At 38.8% G+C, this 20,620-nt stretch overlaps 1 protein-coding gene across 5 annotated transcripts in view; it reads left to right on the plus strand.

Moving 5' to 3' along the window:
• Window positions 1-412: 412 nt before the first annotated feature.
• grm1b (glutamate receptor, metabotropic 1b) overlaps window positions 413-20,620 on the plus strand; it is a 347,961-nt gene continuing 327,753 nt past the window's right edge. Inside the window, exons 1-2 of one of the 5 annotated variants that reach the window (XM_039747530.1) lie at window positions 413-524; window positions 1,821-2,639. In XM_039747530.1, the coding sequence (XP_039603464.1) occupies window positions 1,946-2,639 (694 nt within the window). In that variant the 5' untranslated portion in view covers window positions 413-524; window positions 1,821-1,945. Of the gene's footprint in view, window positions 525-647; window positions 802-1,820; window positions 2,640-20,620 lie in introns of those variants that run through there. The other 4 variants (XM_039747528.1, XM_039747532.1, XM_039747527.1 and 1 more) reach the window with 4 other exon arrangements.

The following is a 20,620-nucleotide window of genomic DNA, read 5'->3' on the forward strand; positions in this document are numbered from 1 at the left end:
AGCACAGTAAAAGTGCCATTATCACAGTATCAACTGACATCCTTTATTGGAGGTGACCCCATTGTTTAGTTTGTTTCTTAACCCGTCCTCTAGGGTTTTCATGCAGCAGAAAAAGTAAAGGATCCCCTACCACTCCCAAATCTATCTATCTATCTATCTATCTATCTATCTATCTATCTATCTATCTATCTATCTATCTATCTATCTATCTATCTATCTATCTATCTATCTATCTATCTATCTTTTGGTAGGTAAGAATAAAAGGCAAGTAAGAAAAATAAGAAATCAATTTCCAAATATATGTTACTCTCCTATGAGATTTCCGAGCACTGCAGCTTCAGTGACCTGCTTTTGTGTTGTAGTAAATTAATAGGAAGGAGAGAGGGCACTAGCGTTCAGAAAAAAAAAAAAAAAACTCGTGGTGCTGTGGAGCAACAAGGATGCACATATCTTAGCCAAAGTGCCAAAGACTGTTTGATGGGAGAAGAAAAGAAGAACAGCAACGCATTCTTTCCCGATTTCTGGTATGTCAGATTGTTGTCATGTTCATTTTCAAGCTTTTTGTCATGTTTTTGTTTCATTCATTGTACGTGCACATACAGATGCTTGCACACGCACGCCGCTATCAAGCCATACCTTTCAAAGCGATTTGTCTCTTAAAACATATTGCCTTTGCGCGGTCTTTGAGGGTGAGCGTTTAACAAGATACGCTCTGTTCCCGCACGCAGAGTTACTGAATGAAGACGCTTTTGAAAACCATTAACCGCAAGACTGCATTTACTTATCTGCATTCAAAGGAAGGTAAATAAAACCCATAAGTTATCGGTCTAAGGGGCGCCCCCTTGTCACTATAAAATGCTTTCATTAACTATTAGAAGGTTAAAATTACAGCTCATTATTTTATTGTGGTCTTAGAAGAGGTGACCGTGGTTTAGACAGGAGAAAGGTGTTACTTTTACTAGAAATCTAGCAAGTTACTGTTACTGGCAAAATGTTGACTGCTGCTGCGATCTGAGCTCAATCAGGTCCTTAATATATATTGTATATGTTATAATACAGCACACGGAAAATAATAATTTATTCTGAGAGCATGCGTCAATGATTCATAGCCTTTAGCTCCAAAAAAATGTTTATCAATAAAGCTGTAGCCTTAGTTAAGGCGCTGAAAGACCGACATATGTTAAGAAATGTTTCATACGATATGTGGGAAATATGCACCGTACAAATGTACAATGTAACTTTACTCTTTGCTAGTCTCTATGAAGATTACTCTTAAATTGTGCTTCTTTAATTTTATTGCAGTGTCTCATGCATTTATAAAAGAGGTGAAGTTTAATAAAGCCGTGTCTTGTTTCAGTACCCTGGACAGCAATGCAGTAACGCGTCCCTTGTTTTTGACATTTATAATTCTGCTTCGTATTTTTGGTAATTCACAGATAATTGGCGTGACTAAAATGCCCATATTTTCTTGCAGAACAACTATAGGTAGTTAAAATTCTCAAATTCACGTTATAGAATATATACTGTATTTAATATAAATGCCACTGTACCTCTGTATTGCATTGTCATATAAATCACTATCTATCTATCTATCTATCTATCTATCTATCTATCTATCTATCTATCTATCTATCTATCTATCTATCTATCTATGTTATAAACCGTAAAAATAGATAGAAATATCTGAATTTACCTATATAAACAGAGAAAAGGAGAGTGAAAGGTAAAATCATAGTACATGTTTTAAATTCCCTTAGAAGATATTGCATAGACCTATGTTAAGATCAATGAAAATGTAACTATTTTTTATTTTTTTGAAGTTATTTCACAGGTCTGCTTTCTGAAATTTTATTTTATTTTCCAGTCCTTTGATATAAGAAGAAGTATACAATATGATTACTCTTGCGGGATCACAGAGGCACACTGGATAGTACCTGACTCCAAAATGAATTGGGTTGCAATTTTCCTGACCATATTCTTTCGAACAGTTGTCCTTCATAGTATCTTGAATGAAAGGTCACTGGTGACGATGGGTTCTTCACAGAGATCTGTTGCCAGAATGGATGGAGACATAATTATCGGTGCTCTTTTCTCAGTCCATCATCAGCCTCCTGCCGACAAAGTTCCAGAGAGAAAATGTGGAGAGGTCAGGGAGCAATATGGCATCCAGAGGGTCGAGGCCATGTTTCATACATTGGACAGGATCAATTCAGACCAACATCTTCTTCCTAACATTTCTCTGGGTTGTGAGATAAGGGACTCTTGTTGGCATTCTTCTGTGGCCCTAGAACAGAGTATTGAGTTTATAAGAGATTCGTTAATTTCCATCAGAGATGACAAGGATGGTTCAAAATGGTGCCTTGATGGGATGACTTCCTACATTCCTGTAAGAACAAGGAAACCCATTGCTGGAGTAATTGGGCCGGGATCAAGTTCAGTGGCCATACAAGTGCAAAATCTTCTCCAACTTTTTAATATTCCCCAGATTGCTTATTCTGCTACAAGCATTGATCTTAGTGACAAAACCCTCTTTAAATACTTTTTAAGGGTGGTACCTTCTGATACACTCCAGGCACGGGCAATACTGGATATTGTCAAGAGATACAACTGGACCTACGTATCTGCAGTTCACACTGAGGGTAAGACTACAGTTTAATCACAAAATCTTAGCGTCACTAATGACTTTTTTTCATTAAGTTATAAATGTGAATACACCATCAGTGATTTGTACTAAAGATGCTTAATTAAAATTATTTTTTTTTTTTTGCTTTTGGAAATAAGAGAATATAAATCAAAAGACCCTGAAAACTTTAAGGAATTCAGAAAGGAAGACATAAAATGTGCATCTTTCTTTCTTTCTTTCTTTCTTTAGATAGTTGTTTGCTGGTAAATGGCAAAAGTTATTAAAAACAATTGTAAATTTGCATTTGAATTTGTTTAAATATAAATTGTATGTATTTTAATAAAATAATGAAATTATACACAGAACCTAATATAAGCATTTAGTAATTTAGGCAGCTTTTGGTGATTCTTCAGAGAGTTCTTAATGAATGTTTCTAACTTTTATGTATGTTTTGACATATCACAGTAGATACTTAGTATTAAAATGGTGGCATAAAGTGCACAATTATTTTAAACAGCTCCCAGTTATGTTAAGTGTGCTATGCAAATCTTATACTTTGGATTTTTTACATTAGTGTTATTTATATCAATCAATATGCTATTATAATTGCAGACTATTCTATTCAGATTTATAGTTCATGCCTGTGGTAGGAGAGTCTGCTAACATATTCAATTAAGAACTCTGACTAGTGATGTTTAACCCAAGCTTTAATGAACAAATCGACCCAGCATTTTCAAGTTCCATTCTGGTGTACAAATATGGCTACAGGCTTTCATCCCAGCCAGTTTCACAAATCAGTGGGTCACTCTTATGTCTCCTCAGTCTAATCATTTAGATGGCAGTTTTTCTAATTCCTTATCCTAAATCATAAAAGTGCTCTAGTTTGATTTTTGCATTTAGAAGAAATTCAGAAACGTGTTTTCTTTGTCATAGTTTTCAACACTTAGTGTAACTTTCCTTTACCAATTTTATATCCATTCTTCCTATTTTTGTGGAGTTTGCTTCTTAAATTGTATTCAGTTACTGACAATTAGTCCTGAGCAGTGCGGACCCTGGTGCAAATGACACTGAATGTTAAAGCAGAGATGCTACTTCAGTGTTACTTTCATTTGTGTGCTAATTAGTAAAAAAAAAAGCTTAAGTCAAGGTCAGTCTTGCGGACCACCTTAACCACAGGTGTTCAACCCAACTACATTCTGCTTTTGACTGGACTCCTGCCGTTATTAAGCAAGCTGTTATTACCCAGGTTATACTTTTTTGTGTGTCAATCCAGAAATTGCAAAATGGATTTATTAATTTTTAGGGGAATGTGGCTAGCTGTTGTGTCTGTGACATTAATTACTGATCTTTCTTTTGCTTTTTAAGTTTTTGCTCTATTTATGTTCTGGTCATGGAAACCTTTTCTAAATTAATTTGTTCACAAATGAGTTTTACACTGCTGTAGTTGTTTTCTTTAGTATTCAATGTCATTTGCACCCTTGTCTGTACTGCTCAGCACTAATTGTTAATACAATTATAGGGATTCAACTCCACAGGAAAGCCGAATAAAAAGAGTATGATAAAAGAGAGTTAACATTTAGAGAAATGGCAAAGAATATACATTTCTGGATTTTCTTTGTACATATTTTTGAATGCAAAATAAGAGGGAAAAAGACTAGCTAAACAATTAGATAATTTAGAAGTAAGACTGAATCATTAATTTGTGAAACTGGTTGGAATGAAAACCTGCAGCCAACCTGAACTGGGAACCCCTGAAACTGACCATTTAATACCCCGTGGCCATGAATTGCGTGAATTGGGTATCTGGATGTGGGGATGGATGGCTTTATTACTCATGTGTAAAGTCTTTAAACTCACACCACTGATATAAAATAATATGATAGCATAATATTTGAAAATCACCTTACGTAGTTCAGGGTCAAAAAAAATATTCTTTCAGTCTGTTCTGGCAGAACTACACACAAGACAGCAGCCAGCCAACCAATTTCGAATCACCAGTCAAGCATAACACATGTCTCTTCGGAAAAGAGTAGTGAGACACGGAGTACTACACAGACAAATAGAGATTGTGCAAACTTGACACAGATAGAAAATGGGCTGCAATCTTAATGCATTTTTCTTAGCAGTGCATGCTACCCACTGCACCGCTAGACTATCTTTACCTTAATAACTGGCTCCATCCATATTTCTCATTATTTAAGAATAAGAAGAAAAACAAATTTATCACTTGAATTATAATCAAAATAAAAATCATGAACTTAATGGTGTCCTAATAGTTTCCACTAAATGAAATCCAATCTATGCCTTATACCCGATTCTTGCAAGATAGGTCCCAATTCTCAAATCATTAATAATACAAATCTTTCAGAAATCTTTAATAGTGCAAGTCAGGTTATAACACACATAAAAGAATGGTTTGAACTAAAAGTGTGCATAGCTTGCTTATTGTGTACATTCAAGTATTCATTTTTAATCTACTTAAATCACTGCCAGGGTAGAAGGGTGACAAGGCCTAACCTGGCAACATAAAGCAGGAACAAACACTGTCTGGAGTGTCAGTACTTTATAGAGCAAAATGTATTATTCTCAGATTTGCTTAATTCAGTCCCAGCAGCACTGAGTACAAGGCAGAATACACATTGCAGAGCCCACTCACATACATAACCCACAGGAACCAGTAAGATTTACCAATTATGACCTATGTATATGGGAAAGCAAGTAGAGTACCAGAAGAAAACCATGCAGATGTGGAGAGAATGTGTAAACTCCACACAGACAACAGCCAAGTGCATTCCAGGATCCTTGGTTTGTGGAAAAGCAGCCCCACCACTATGCCACCATGCAATTTATTATGTAAAATTTAATCTTGAATTGCTAGAAATAAGGGCCTTTACCGGAAGCAATGAGCTGAAGTACGTCACACTAGTCCATCATACGGATCATATAAACACAAGCCCAGATGCAGGAAAATGAAATGTTTTCATGTCCTGAGCCCACTTATCCAGGGCCACAGGGTGGGAGTCTGGCAGAGACAGCTCCGGATGGGACACACTTGCCTACACACCTACACTCACTGACTCATAAGAACTGTATTTGGTCATTGATAATAAACACATCTATGATGCCTTGCATTTTGGTCAGATTTATGCTCTTTATGTGGTAAATAAATATGAGTAAGGTTTCACTCTTTTAGTTGTATTCCCTCTCTTGTTTTTAATGAATATAACAGATAGCACAGTGATGCAGTGAATAGCAGTGCTGCTTCAGCCTGGTTGTTACCGGTAGAATACCCATGTTCTCCCCATGTTTGCATGGGTATTCTCTGGGTACTCCATATTTCACTCCATATGTCAACGTGTTAAGTTAAATGTGGTTCTAAATTGGCTTGATGTAAGGGTGTGTGTGAATGTGCCCTGTTATGGTCTGTGTTCATGCTTTAGAGCTGATACAGTCAGAAACAAGATTAGGTGCTTTAGAGAAGACAGGGATGGGTGGATCTTCTGGTAGCTTCTTTTTTTTTTTACTATTAAGAGTAATAGAGGAGCTGCAGTCTAGAATTATTCCTATTGGAAAATGACCGTCTGTTACACATATGATATAAAAAAAATGTTTACACACTAATGAGTAGTGATGAGTGAAGCCTGAAGAGTTCACTTTGCAGTGAGTTGAATGAAATTATGGAAATGTTTCATGAACTTTGTGAAATGCATTGAAGTCAATGGGGAAACTGAACTAGTTTTGACTGGCTTATAATGGTGCAATGTTTTAAGGACAAGGAAAATGTCTGCCAACTATGTTGTACTGATTATTGTTGGCAAAATGTGATCTGAACTGTGAGGCAGCAGTGCTAACCTCTACACCACTGTGCCTCAAATAACAAAAAAAGCAAATAGAATAGAATGATAACCACAAATAAATGGCCACAAACTTACAACTCACAAGTAAAAAAATATATATCTTTACACTCAGAGTTCCAGTCTTGGAGCACACATTAGCTGTGCGACAAAGCAGGGGCATGAGATTGGCTCATTTCATTGTTTGAATTTATGGCACTAGATGCAGCTGCACATATTTTTGGTTTCTGATCTTTGTGCAGATGAAGAAGACAGAAATGCCTTGTAAACAGTGTAAGAGATTAGAAAGACCATGATAAAGAGTTGAGGCACCACCAATGTCTTTTCAGACAGGAGTTCCACAGTGAACTGTTTTCAGAATGGTCCGAACTTCCAGTCATATGTCCTTCTGGCAGAAAGAGGCAGGACCAGGCGGACAAACACCGGAAGTGACATCAGAGATGTTACAGCCAGAGACATATATAGGTAGATGCCGCATTCACTGTGTTGCCCAGTCGACACGATACGTCAGCGCTTCCGCCATATTGCGAGTGGCAAAAGTGGCATTTAAACTAATACAGGTAGACGTGGAAACCGGATTTTCTGATGAAAAAGCAATAACGTTTAAAACAGTATAGTTTACAAACAACAGATTTTGGCGAATCATTTAAATGCAATTATTTATATCCATTTATACACTAATAATGGTAATGATTAAATAATAGTAATAATAATTATTATTAAATAATTCCTCCCATATAAGTTAAATTTTCTCGGACTGCCTTCTTCCATCTCCGAAACATTTCTAGACTTTGTCATATTCTTACACAACACAGTACTGGTTAAGTATTGGTTAATGCCAGAGTCACCTCACGTATAGATTACTCTAATGCTATTCTATCTGGCATCCCACAAAAACATATCCATCGCTTACAACTTCTTCAAAATTCTGCTGTCAGGATAATAACCTGCTGTTTTAAATTCACTGAACATATTACACCTATTGTCTCTCAACTTCACTGGCTCCCTGTTAACTACAGAACACAATATTAAATACCGCTCTTAACATTTAAAACTCTCCACAACCTCACTGATCTCCTACAGACTTACACTCCCTCTCGCTCACTCAGATCCTGTAATTTGAGAGTATTCAGTTTGGCAATATGGTGCAGCCTTAGTTTGTGGAAGACAGACACAACTAAAGACATCAGCATAAAATGATGGTTTTAAATTTCAAACCGTGTTTCCTCAATGTATTCCTTGAGAAAAAACATATCATCTGAACCAATCTCAGCCCGAACAAACTGATTGATCAAAGATACACTCACAGCTTGCCCTAATGTTGACTGTCAGATAACACGCCCAGCTACTTTGACCACCTTGACTGTACCCTCAGAAGGAAGCATCAGACCTCCTTTGTTTTTTAATGTGAGCAAGTGGTAGCTTTGATCATATGATGCCGGTACAGCATCTATTACCAAACTAGCATGGTACACATCACAGGATAGCTTTTTAGCTGTTAACAACTAACAATAATCTACATAGTTAATGACTAAATACGTTTAGCCAAAACGTTGTTTGGAGGCTCACTTCAGCACATAAATGCATAGCTTTCCTAGCTTAGCCTGGTGTAGCTAAAGTTCAGATTATAAAACGGGATTTTCTAATGGCCAAATATAACCAAAACAAATGTTCAGCCTTACCTATGAAATGTAATCCCCTGGGATCTGGTTTGAAGCGTACAGCAGTTTGTACAATCCCAAGCAGGACATGCAGGAGGCATCTTTTATCCATTACTTCACTCCACAGTGGTGCCACTCGCAATATGGCGGCAACGTTGACATACGATGCTGCTGGTCATGCGGTGTCTAGTAATTCTATGTCTATGGTTACAGCTGTCAATCATTCAGTCTGCAGAGGATGGAAGAGAAATGAACTTAGAACACAGCACCAACCGATTTCAGATTTATATGCCCAGTGGCAGTACTATTATTATTCTCATTAAAGTCAGCTAATGTACACTTCAAATGAAAATTACTGCAAGTTTATTTTGTTTAAATGTGTTGTGATGGATGACATACATTGGTGGGCGACCCTGCCGGGATGGAGTATGGTCCCTTAATTAAACAGAAGGCCAGTCCTATGCCACCACAAGAAACAGAGCAAAGATCATTCTATCTCACCCAAAAGACAGGCAAAAGAAGAAGCCAATACAAGATTGGGTACACTGCTGTCTTAGCTGGGTTTTACCTAAGGAACAATACCCGGCTGGGAAGACAGTATAATGGAAGGCCAACATGGCAGGACTACAGGTTTCCCTGACACAATAGGAGGCAGCTTCCCTGGGCAATTGTAATTGTGCAGATACCCACAAGGCATACCCTCTGGAGCAAGCTTGTTGGGTTCAGTGGTGGCTGCCAGGGTGTGCAACAGGAATTTGTCATGCCTAGTTTATGGGACTTCTGTTAGAACTTGGAAGTAATTCCATTGGGTTTTACGCTAGCAACTGAACAACTCCCAGGTCCAGGATAAAATAAACTGTTCGACCTCATCCAGATGAGATAGAGTTTGGTGGAAGTGGACAAAGGAAGAGAAAAGTAAAGAGATAACGTGAATAGATTTGTGTTTAGTGCAGTACTGGAACCTTTGTGGAAGGTAGTTGTGAAAATAAACTGTCTTTTTAAATGGGTCTTGTGTCTGAGTCTTGGGGCTTTCTGGTGCCCCTTTGTGTTCCACAGCATGTAGTGTGGTGGGCTGGAGTTCTGATCACGTGGTGACATCACGCATGCCTGAAGCTGCTCCACAAATATCTTAATGGTAGGCAGGTCTGAAAGTTCTGCAAATGGCTGCTACAGCTCTGTGATATCATGCTCACCTTGCAAAGCATCATGGAATTCTGGGGGAAAAATGTTCTCCTAAGCCCAACTGTAGTTGATTTTCCAGAAAAATTTTAGATGAATGAGGTTACTAAAAACACTTTGTGTTACTAATAACAACGTACCATAACATTCTCCTATTTAGGACTATGGGGGTCAGTGCTTATTGTGACAGTGTTAGGTCCCAGTGCCCCTTCATGTACACACCCACAGAAGGACAATTTAGAATCACCAAACAACACACCTTTTGAAATGTGGGACAAGAGCTGGAGAAGAACCCCTGAAGACATAGGGAAAATGGTCAAACCCTTGATAGGACAACACTAGAAAGGAAACAAAAACTAAAACCCTGGATCCATGAAGTAACAGTGCTAACTACTGTGACACCATGCCATCTTTACAAGTCACAAGGTTCTGAGAGATAAAACAATATAATTTAAATGAAGTGGGGAATAAAGCTGGAAGTATTCCTACTTGAGGCCGTTATTTGCAGTTGGAACACATAATCTTCGGAAAGGAAATGTTCAAGAAATGGCTAGTTGTGTACTTCTCCTTAAACCTTGATCAGGGAATTGGGAATTGAGTGCTCCATTCACTGCAGCTGCTTAGTGCAAATTCTACCCTTTTCCCCTTAAAATTTCTATATGAGATATTGGGACAACTTAGCTTTACTTTAATCAAATAATCTCTATGGACTGAAGGACACCCACTCACTTGTCATGTTTTCTTTTTAAATCCTTATATAACACATGCATGTGTGTGAGTGTCTCTGCTTATTTGCCATTATCATCCTCAATGTATAGAATAAGCATTTCTGACACTTGTTTTTAAACCCTTGTCTCTAAACTACGTCAGTTAGCAGTTGTTTTGGGTTGGTGCAGTAGTAAAGCTCTCTGAAGACAATTTGTTACTCTCTATATGTCTTAAAATCTTCCTTATTACACTGTCAGGCACGCCAAGATGTTTTTATTTGTGTTTTATCCATCTTTGACAAATGAACAATGCCATTTCCCTGCTTCTGTTTCAATTATTTCATTTCATGCGATATCACTAATAAACACCACAGTATAGCCAGGGTCAAAAACAAATATTTCCAGAGTGTGTGTTGTCTCACTCGTATCACTGTAGCAAATTTCAAACAATAAATTGTAAGGAGAGAGCCGCATTATGTCACTATTATTTTCTCAGAGTCAATCTATTCAGCGGTAAGAACAAAGGCTATGCACTAAAGTTTGTAATTAAAGGAGAATGCCTCATGCCTTTTCATTGGCTCCTCATTGAAATTCAAGCTCAGCCGCTGAGTTTCTCCTTGACCTTGAAAAGTTATTTCACTTCCTTCTATCCTTTCCTCTCTTTTAAATGAAGCAAGAAAAATCTCAACATCTTTTGAAGATTGTCTGTTGGTGGATTCTTTTTTACAAAATGTGTTTGTGTATTTTTTTTTCAACTGTATTTTGAAATTTAATTACAAAATGCCATGCGTTTTTACTGAAGCCCTATCCAGGGTGGACTTCTGCCTTTAATTAGCATATGACTCTTAGTGGATTAAGTGGACGGATGGCTAAATTATGCCATTTAATATACACATTATTAGGACAAAACTTTATCATGAAGCTACAATAATGTATCAGAAATATATTAGTCATTAAACTAGAAGAAGTGAATTCAACATGATGTGTGTAGATGGGAACAAAATTGTCTTTAAAGACGGGAAACAGAGGGTTATGGTGAGAGTCGTCTCCTGTGGCCAGACGTCATTCTTGAATAAGAAAACATGTCTTGGGACAATTCTTTGAAAAGTGTGTTGTAAATAGTGGCCACTGAAAAGGCCTCACCCACAGGGTTTCTTCCTAAAAATCCACCTCCAGATTCCACCTATCCATGCACCTTAAACATCTGGGGTTGCACTTTCCTATTTCTCCTCTTAAAATAAGTATGGAAAGATGAGGAGAGAGAAAAAGAAACTGAATAGAACACATGACCTTGAGAGAAAACAGAAAGGTAAAATTAATGCTGTTATCAATTCAAGAACTCATTATCTGAAGCTTAATGATTAATTTCTGTACTGTATTTTGCGTCACTACATGGTCACTTTGACGGGGGCCAAATTGTGAGGGTTAGACAACTGGGTCACAGCATCTCTAAAATGACAGGTCTTGTAGGGTGTTCCCAATATGCAGCAGTTATAAGCATTGAAAGTGGTCCAAGGAAAAACAACTGGTGAAACAGTGATAGGATCCTGGGTGCCCAAGGCTCTTTGATGCGTGTCTGGAGTGAAGGAAAGCCCATCTGGTCTGATCCCACAGAAGAGCTACTGTAGCACAAATTGCTCTTGGCTATGAGAGAAAGGTTTCAGATTGCACAGTGCATTGCAGCTTGCTGCGTGTGGGGCTGCATAGCCACAAGACCAGTTAGAGTGCCCATGCTGACCCACATCCACTGCCAAAAGCACCTATAGTAGGGATGTGAGATGGGGACCTGGACCATGGAGCAATGGAAGAAGGTGTCCTGGTCTAATGAATCACATTTTCTTTTAGATCATATGAATGGCTAGGTGTGTGTGCATCATTTACATAGGGAATAGATAGCAGCAAAATTCATTATGGGAGGAAGGCAAGCAGAGGCAGTGTATTGCTCTGGGCAATGTTCTTTTGGGAAACCTTGGGTCCTGGCATTCATGTGAATGTAACTTTGGCATTACCACTGTAAAGGACGGCCGGCAGCCCAACCCGGTCAGGATGCCCTAAATATAAAAGGATGGGGGAAGGCAGCTTCTTTAAGGCACTGCCTTCCCCAAGATGGCAGATGGCAGCTTCCCTGGAGTGTAGTGGTGCCCCAGTTTCCTGCAGGGCACCATGGGACATCGAGTTCTGTATCTCAGCCATGTTGGGATCATGAGACCGGAAGCCCAGAGGTTCTTCTGGGGTGACTAATATAGTCATCCACCTGAGCCGAAGTCTTGGAAGGTCATGTGGACAGAAAAGCAGAACCATTTCCAGGTTGGACAATATATAAAGGACCAGACTGACCTCACAGGGACAAGCCAGACTTGGGTGGATAGTGAACAAAGCTTCCTGGGAGGAGCAGAGGAGGAAGGAGAAAGAAAGAGAGAGAAAAAGAATAACTGTGTGCTATATCGTTTATTTATTTGTGGCAGTGGTGGTGGAAGACTTGTGAAGAGTTTAACAAAAACAAACAAGCTCTTGGTGCTTTTAACTTGTGTCCTTAGTATCTGGGTGTTGGGTTTGAGAAGCAACAGTGCCCTCTAGTGTCCACAGCCTCAAACCCAGTAAGGGAGCCAGAGCCGGGTGGAAGGTGGACAAAGCTGGCTGGGAGGTGTGGAGGAGAAAAGAAAGACAAAGACAGAGAGAGAGAGAAAAGCATAGTCGAAGTGCTGTGTATTTGTTTATTACATGTAGTTTTGGTGGTGAAGAGCAACGTGCAAGTAGGAAAACGAATAAAAAGCGTTCTTGATGCTTTTTACCTGGTGTCCTCAGTGTATGTCTGTTGGGTTTGAGGAGCAACAGTGCCCTCTAGCGTCCACACCACCTACATAAAGATTGTTGCAGACCACATACACCCCTTCAGGGCAACAGTATTTCCTAATGGCAGCGGCCCCTTTCAGCATGAAAATGTTCTGTGCCACCCTACAGAAATGTATATGGGAATGGATTGAGGAAGATAAGAAAGAGTTCAAGTTACTGACTTCCATAGATCTCAGTCCAATCAAATATCTGCTGAAAAAACAAGTCTGACCTGTAGAGGCCCCACCTGCAAATTACAGAGCATAAAAGATCTGCTGCTAACGTCTTGGTGCCAGACACCACAGAACACCTTCAGAGATCTTGTGAAGTCCATGCCTTGATGGGTCAGAGCTGTTTTGGCAGCATGAGGGAGACATATTCAATATTAGGAAGGTGTTTCTTATTGCTGTGGCTGCTTGGTGTATACATAGTATACTAGCTGTCCTCTGTTGCTACGCCCACGTAGTAGTGAAACAGAATACAGTAGTGAGGAGGGCCCTGCTTGGTTCCCTACTCCTGATGTCACATTTCCTCCTCCCCTTCGGACTGCAGCCTCTGTCTCAGATAAGTGCGAATATATCACTCTTGCAAGCAAACTATGATTCTTAGCACAATAACAGAAAATGCAAAATCAACTGGAATGTTCAAGCAAATTATTAAAAAAAAATCGGATCTAAATCCATTACGTAGTTCTCTTGTTTGCTAGCTAAGCAGATGCAAGATACGCCCCGAGGCTGGCATGTGAGTGAGGACGGTCCCGCCCCCCTCCCCTCAGCCCGCTGCGTGTCTCTTAGATTTGCACAAATAAATCGGTACCACAAAGTGTTCAAATAAATTATAGAACAAAACCCGATCTAAATCCGTTAATTAGTTCTCTCGTGAAAAGCAGACAGACATACAGACAGACAGACAGACCTTGGAATTTATATATTCTATATAGAGATGCTAATGTGCTGTGACAGGTATAGCATGTTTGGCTTTTCCAATTAGGCAGTAATGCAAATTTACTTTAGTTATTTGTGTAGAGAAGCAGTTAGATGTTAGGTACTGTGCACCTTCATTTATGATTTGCTGGAGTGGTATCAGTGTCATTTAGCACATTTACTATTGAGTACTGAAAAGAAGTGTTGCTCTTCTTTAACAACTGAAGTCCTCTCCACCTCCTTTCACGGTGTACTTTGAATGCACATTATATAGTTCCTCTTTTCATGGATGCAGCTGCCATTTCTTTCAACCTCACATCGACTGTGGTAGTTTTGTCATAGTATTGTTGTAACTGACAACAAGAGAGACCTCATACATCCTGCAGCAGTTCACTTTTGTCAATAGCTCAGCAATGTCTTTGAACACCAAAGTATAATTTGGTTTTACAGAAAGGTTATTCCTTTGCAACAAGTTATGGTTGTTTCAACACATGTGAAGTGTTCTCCGTACACACAAACCACATTTATATGTTTACCAGAGATATTTTTAGGAGAGTTTTTATTCATAGACGTTTATCTGTGATGACCAACCATGCTAGCAGGTGCACCATTACTCTTTGCTGTTTAAATCAATGCCCCAAATCTAAGCTCCACCTACATGGGGCATTGCATTTGTTTATAAATTTCGAACTTGGTGAAACTTTTCATTTTTCCCACCCACTATAAGTCAAATTCACTATTGTTGTCTCCAAATGTATCTATTATATATCTGAATCTGTGAGACTATGGCAAAGGAGACTTTTTAAGAACTAGGTAGTGATAATAAAGTGTCCATTGCTCCTTTTAATATACATAAATGATCTGGAAAAGAATATAAGCAATAAGCCATTTAAGATTGCAGATGATACCAAATTATGTGGAAAGGCAGATAATCTACAATCAGCATATTTGTGGCAGATTAAATTTAATATAAGAAAGTGTGAGATATTACACATAGGAAGTAAAAATGTAAGATTTGAATTCACAGGTGGAGGTCTTAAATGTGGCAATACAGCTAACAGATGTAGGATCTAGGAGTTGTAGTGGTCTCATCACTACCCCCACTTAGATGGTGTGAAGAAGACATTAAGAAGGCTAAAAGGATGTTAGGTTATATATTACGATATGTAAAGTTTAAGTCAAAGGAAATTATGCTTAAGCTACTATATATTTATTGTTTTAGGAGGCCACATCTGGAATGCTGTGCAAAGTTTTGGTCTCCTTATAACAAAGCAGACATAACAGCACAAAGAAACTCCAGAAGAAAAGTGGCTAGACTGACAGGCTTGAATTAATGAAACAGGTGTATACTCTAAAAAAGACTGAGAGTTGACTCCTTTCCATTTAAGCAAACCTACACTATATGACCAAAGGTATATGGACACACTTCCATATTATTGAGTCCAGGTGTTTCAGCTTCACCTATTTTAAGCAGGTATAGCACATAGCCATGCAATCTCTATTGACAAACATTGGTAGTAGAATAGGTGAACCTGAAGAAATTGGTGACTTTAAACATGGCAATGTCATAGGATGCCATTTTTGCCACAAGTCAGTATGTAAAATTTTTATTCTGCTAGATCTTCTCTGGTCAAACTTAAGTGCTATTATGGTGAAGTGGAAATGTCAAGGAGAAACAACAGCTCAGCCATGAAGTGGTAGACTATGCACCCTCACAGAGAGGAGCTGCTGAATACTGAAGCGCCTAGCATGTAAAAATCTCATTGTGAATGGAAGCAACATCGACACAAAACTGTCCTTCATGAGCTTCATGAATGGGTTTCCATGGACAAGCAGATGCAAACAAGCCTAAGATCACTATACACAATGACAAGTGCCTGCTGGAGTGGTGTAAAGCACACTGCCATTGAACTCAGGAGCAGTAGAAACGTGTTCTCAGGTTTGATCTATCTCTCTTCACTATTTGGCAGTCTGATGTACCAATTTGGGTTTGGCAGAGGCCTGGAGAAAACTACCGTCTGGAGTGCATAGTGCCTACTGTAAAAGTTGGTGGGACAGAGAATATGGTCTGGGGCTGTTTTTGAGTGTATGAGCTAGGTCCTTCGGTCCCACTGAAAGGTACTATTAATGCTACAGCATACAAAGACATTTTAGACAATTTTGTGCTTCCAACATTAATTTGGGGAATACGCTTTTCTGCTCATAAGAGACGGCCGGAAGCCCAGCCTAGCCAGGATGCCCAAAAAGTGGATTGGGGAATGCAGCCTCTTTAGAGCATTGCTTGCCCCAGAATGCTTGATGACGTCTTCCCTGGAGTGCAGCAGTGTCCTGGATTCCCACAGGACACCATGGGACTTGGAGTTCTGTATCTCAGCTTTGTTGGGCACCATGGGTGCCATCAGGGGGTGCTGTGGAAGAACCATAGGGCATAAGATTTTCACCTGACCCGGAAGTGCTGGCGGATCACAGGGCAGAAGAACAGAAGAACTTCCGAATTGGACAATATAAAAGGACCAGATTCATCTCTCACGGATGAGCTACAGTCGGGTGGATAGTGGACAAAGCTTGCTGGGAGGAGCAGAGGAGGAAGAAAGAGAGAGAGGGAGAGAAAAAGAACAACTGTGTGCTGTATTGTTTATTTACTTGTGGCAGTGGTGGTGGAAGGCTTGTGAAGAGTTTGACAAAAATAAATAAGCTCTTGGTGCTTTTAACTTGTGTCCTCGGTGTCTGTGTGGTTGGGTTTAAGGAACGACAGTGTCCTCTAGTGTCCACAGTCCATACAGACATGGAGGAACTTAAGTGGCCTGCACAAAGCCCTCACCTCAACTGCACTGAAAACCTTTAGGATGAAGTGAAATGCTGATTGCAAGTCAGGGATCTCATTTATAAAACTTTGTGTGGACTTGAATGTGAAAATACGGTATGTATACACCAAAATAAAAAAAAGTCTGATTTATAAAACCTGGCATATTGCACATTCCTAGTGCATATGTAAACATGCCTCATATCCTATCTAGTTGCCAACATAAAACAATCATGCTAATTATCCACCTACATATTCATTTATAATGCTGCAGAACTTCATTGGCTACTAGAGCAGTCCTCCTCCTGACGCAACAAGACCCACTTGCCTGGATTCAAGAGTACCTGGGTACACTCCACAACTGAGCGTGCAATATTAAGTGCAGAATTATACCACCTCTCTGCTGCATTCTGGGGGCTGGGAAAAGGTGTAAAGCACCAGCGTCTGAACAGGTAGCCACTATCACCTGGGACATGTAATATGATGATTGCTGTTACGATGAATAGTACAGGTTGATAAACGGAGGGTAGAGCCAGTTACCTTACTAATAATCCAGACACCACATACAGCAACATCATGTCTGCCGAAGTTCCTTTGCTTCGTAATAAATGAATCGCGGAGTGACCAGGCCACGGAGACATAATGTTTCTCAGCCTCAACTTCACATCATGGATGACTTCTGCGTTAATGGAATGTAACTACTTACGGTTAACAAAAGCAGCTCAATTTTTGCTAGTTGACTTTGCTGCAATATGAGTGCAGTCTAGTGCTTCAGTTACATTAGGAGGACTGTACATGGCTGCAAATTGTCTTTTAATGGTGGCAAAAACATGTTATGTTTTATAAATTTACACCTGCATAATATAAACTGGATGTAGTGCCTCGCCAGTTGGTTAATGGCTTCCAGCACATTGGGTATGATGGATTGAAGCTTGGCTGAGATGTTCCTGAACAGTCCCCCAGTTCCCTGAGAAGTGGCAACAGATAACCTATTTAAATTACGTAAAGTAAAAAATTCTTTAGTGCAAATACACAGCATTGGCCCTCTTAAAAGGTAACTATAATAGATTTTTTATATCACAACTATCACTTTTGTCATGTAATATATTTGTCACATCAACGCACATTCTAATAATGGCTCGATGATATGATTTATTATGCACAAGTAATCATTTTGCTGGTTTAGATGCATTTCCCTACTTGATCAAGGGTGTTGTCATTTCCCAATTTCTCTGAAATGGTATGTAGCGATGAGTCAGAGTTGCATAAATATATGCACTTTCTCTTGTCAAGTTTTATTTTATAAATTCTGTTTGTGTGGAAAGCTGCCTATGCACATTTTGAGCCCCTTTTTGTCTGTATGCAAGTTTATCTGACCCCAGATATTGTCATCCAGAATCAATACCTAACCTCACAAATTTCTTTTGGATAAAAGGGCACAAATTACTACAGACACATTGACAAAATCCCGTGGAAAGCCTTCTGTAGAAGAGTGGAGGCTGCTATAACCACAAAGAGAGTGGAATGGGGAAGTGGTCAACTTTACATTAATGGCTGTGGTTTTGGAATGGGATGTCAAACAAGCTTATATAGGTGTGAAGGCAAAATGTCCATAAACATTTAGCCATTAAGCGTAGATCAAGAGGTTACATGATTATTGTGTTTAACAGTATGAAATGGCACATGGAAAACTTAATAAGTATTGTGAAGAAAGCACAAAGAACAAATATAAAGATTTGGAGAGTCCACCCCATAGATCGTTGAAAACAGCACAAGTAGTCATACAAGACTGATAAGGAGAGGAGAGGCTTTGGTTTTATAGGTGAAGGACAGGAAGGGGTGGGATCTCAGGTGGACGTGAGGTGGGAGGGTGTGTCATAGCAGCAGAAGTAGGCAAAGTCTTACTTAGGTTTTCCTATCTGGTGTTCTGTGAAAGAGGGAGAAAAGGCATTAGTACTATTCATCAACCCCTGGCTCTGCATCTTACTCCCAGTTAAGCACTTAGACTGCCTCCCATGCGTATGTGTGTGACAGTATGTAGTTTGTAGTGATGTGCAAAATGATTCTTTTTAGTGATTTGATTCATTTCATTCATGTCACCAAAATAATTTGAACAACTGATTCGTTCACTTCAAAAACAACAACCTATATTCTAGTTTAATTTCTAGAATAATATCATGACAGTGTAACAACTTCAACCACCAAACAATACAAACAATATAAAGGGCAAGTAAAATGTTGTTCACATATAATACTACTAATAATAATAATAATCCACTTTATTGAATTTTGACAATAAATACAATTTTAACAGTAAATAGAAAAATAAATTGTACAAATAGAACTTTAATTAGTGCACACATCATGATAAAAGTATGATAACAATGAAATATGACTAAATTAAATTGATTTCAGTTTTGGATTAATCTCCCACAATTCCTTACATCCCGTCCTTTCTGATACAATCTCTCATACATATATCATCAGTGAAATGAAGTGAGATTCAGCGTACAGTGAGTCTCTTGTCTGCAGATCATTCCTCCCATTCAGTACACAAACTGATTCTTTGTGTGAACAACTTCAGTGTACTGTATTCCAAATCTTTTGCCTGCAGTTTGTGAATGAACTTGCAATGGTTCTCCAGACCAATAGGGGCATACTGGTTCATTCAATCAGTCAATCGGTCCTGGAGCCAGTCATAGTCTCTCAGGCAGAGTGAACCGATCAATGTGAGGTGCCTGCTGTCATCTACCAAGTCAGTCATTGGCTAGTTGTCATCACGACCATTTTCCTGATGGACTATTTCCTGAAAACAACAGCTATTTAAGTGAAGTTAAAATGATAGTTCCAGTCAGTCACGGCATGCAATACAAAACATAGTACACACTGTGTATGCCTCGAAAAGATTTGTTCTTTAATGTCATCGTACCAGTATGTTCATTTGTTCATCAGTAAGAGTGAAATTACTATATCACCTAAAATCTTCTTCGTTCTTCACAGTGCCTTAAAACATGAGCAGGAAGACTTTATTGGAATTATTGAATCTTCTTCAATTTACGAGTACTGATTTTAGCTGCAAGCACCACTTAAGAGTGCCTGAAACTTCTTTTATTCATTCAGAAATGAACCTTGCTAAAGCTGCCTCCTGCCCTGATATGCAGCTGACCTTTTCTCCAATCTTTTACAATAACTGACACTACACTGAGCACTTAGCTGTTACTCAGAGCTGCTCTTCATCACTGTTACTTTATGCCACTTTTTCAAAGGTCATTATATTTAATAATCTTTCTTTATTTATAAATTATAACTAGAATTGGAGACAAGAGGTAAAATTTATTTACAGACCTACAAAAAAGAATAACAGAGACACTGTGTTATGTGGCCTTTATAAGGTGTATGATTAATAAAAGGGGGAGGTGAAAAGAGCAGGTCCAGAAATAGTTTGAAAAGCAGAAAATAAAGGAGATGAAGGGACATATTAAAAGTGTAGCCAGTCATTCAGTACAGGAACAATCTGTCATCCATGTCTGTGAATGGATTTGGCGTCTTCATTGACTCCAAGGTTTTTCAAGGTTAAGGTTTGAGTTTAATTTTCATGGAAACTGACCCATGTCAAAATCTGGATATTCGAACACAGGAAACCTACTTCAACATTACCTTAATTGTTTTCAGTCAGAGTATGTTAAACATAAAAAGACAAAGTATAAACTCTTAACCTTGCTCACTTCAACAATCATACGTTCAGGGCCAATTTAGAGTCGGCAATTAACTTAACACTCAAGATCTGGAGTATCTGGAGAATAAGTCATGTAGACATTGGTTCAACCCGGGCTTATATTTGAACTCAGGACTCTTGAATTGTGAGGCAACAGCAGTATTAAATAGACCACCCTAATTGATAATATTAAGGAAACCTTGAAAACAAAGAGTGAGATAAATGTTTTGAGGTATGATAGATTTCCGTGTAGCTGATTCTTCATCCTTTATTCATGCATCTAAAATTGGAATGATCTGGATACCTTTTCTACAATATTTTTA

This window comes from Polypterus senegalus, chromosome 3 (assembly GCF_016835505.1).
Source record: "Polypterus senegalus isolate Bchr_013 chromosome 3, ASM1683550v1, whole genome shotgun sequence".
NCBI lineage: Eukaryota > Metazoa > Chordata > Cladistia > Polypteriformes > Polypteridae > Polypterus > Polypterus senegalus.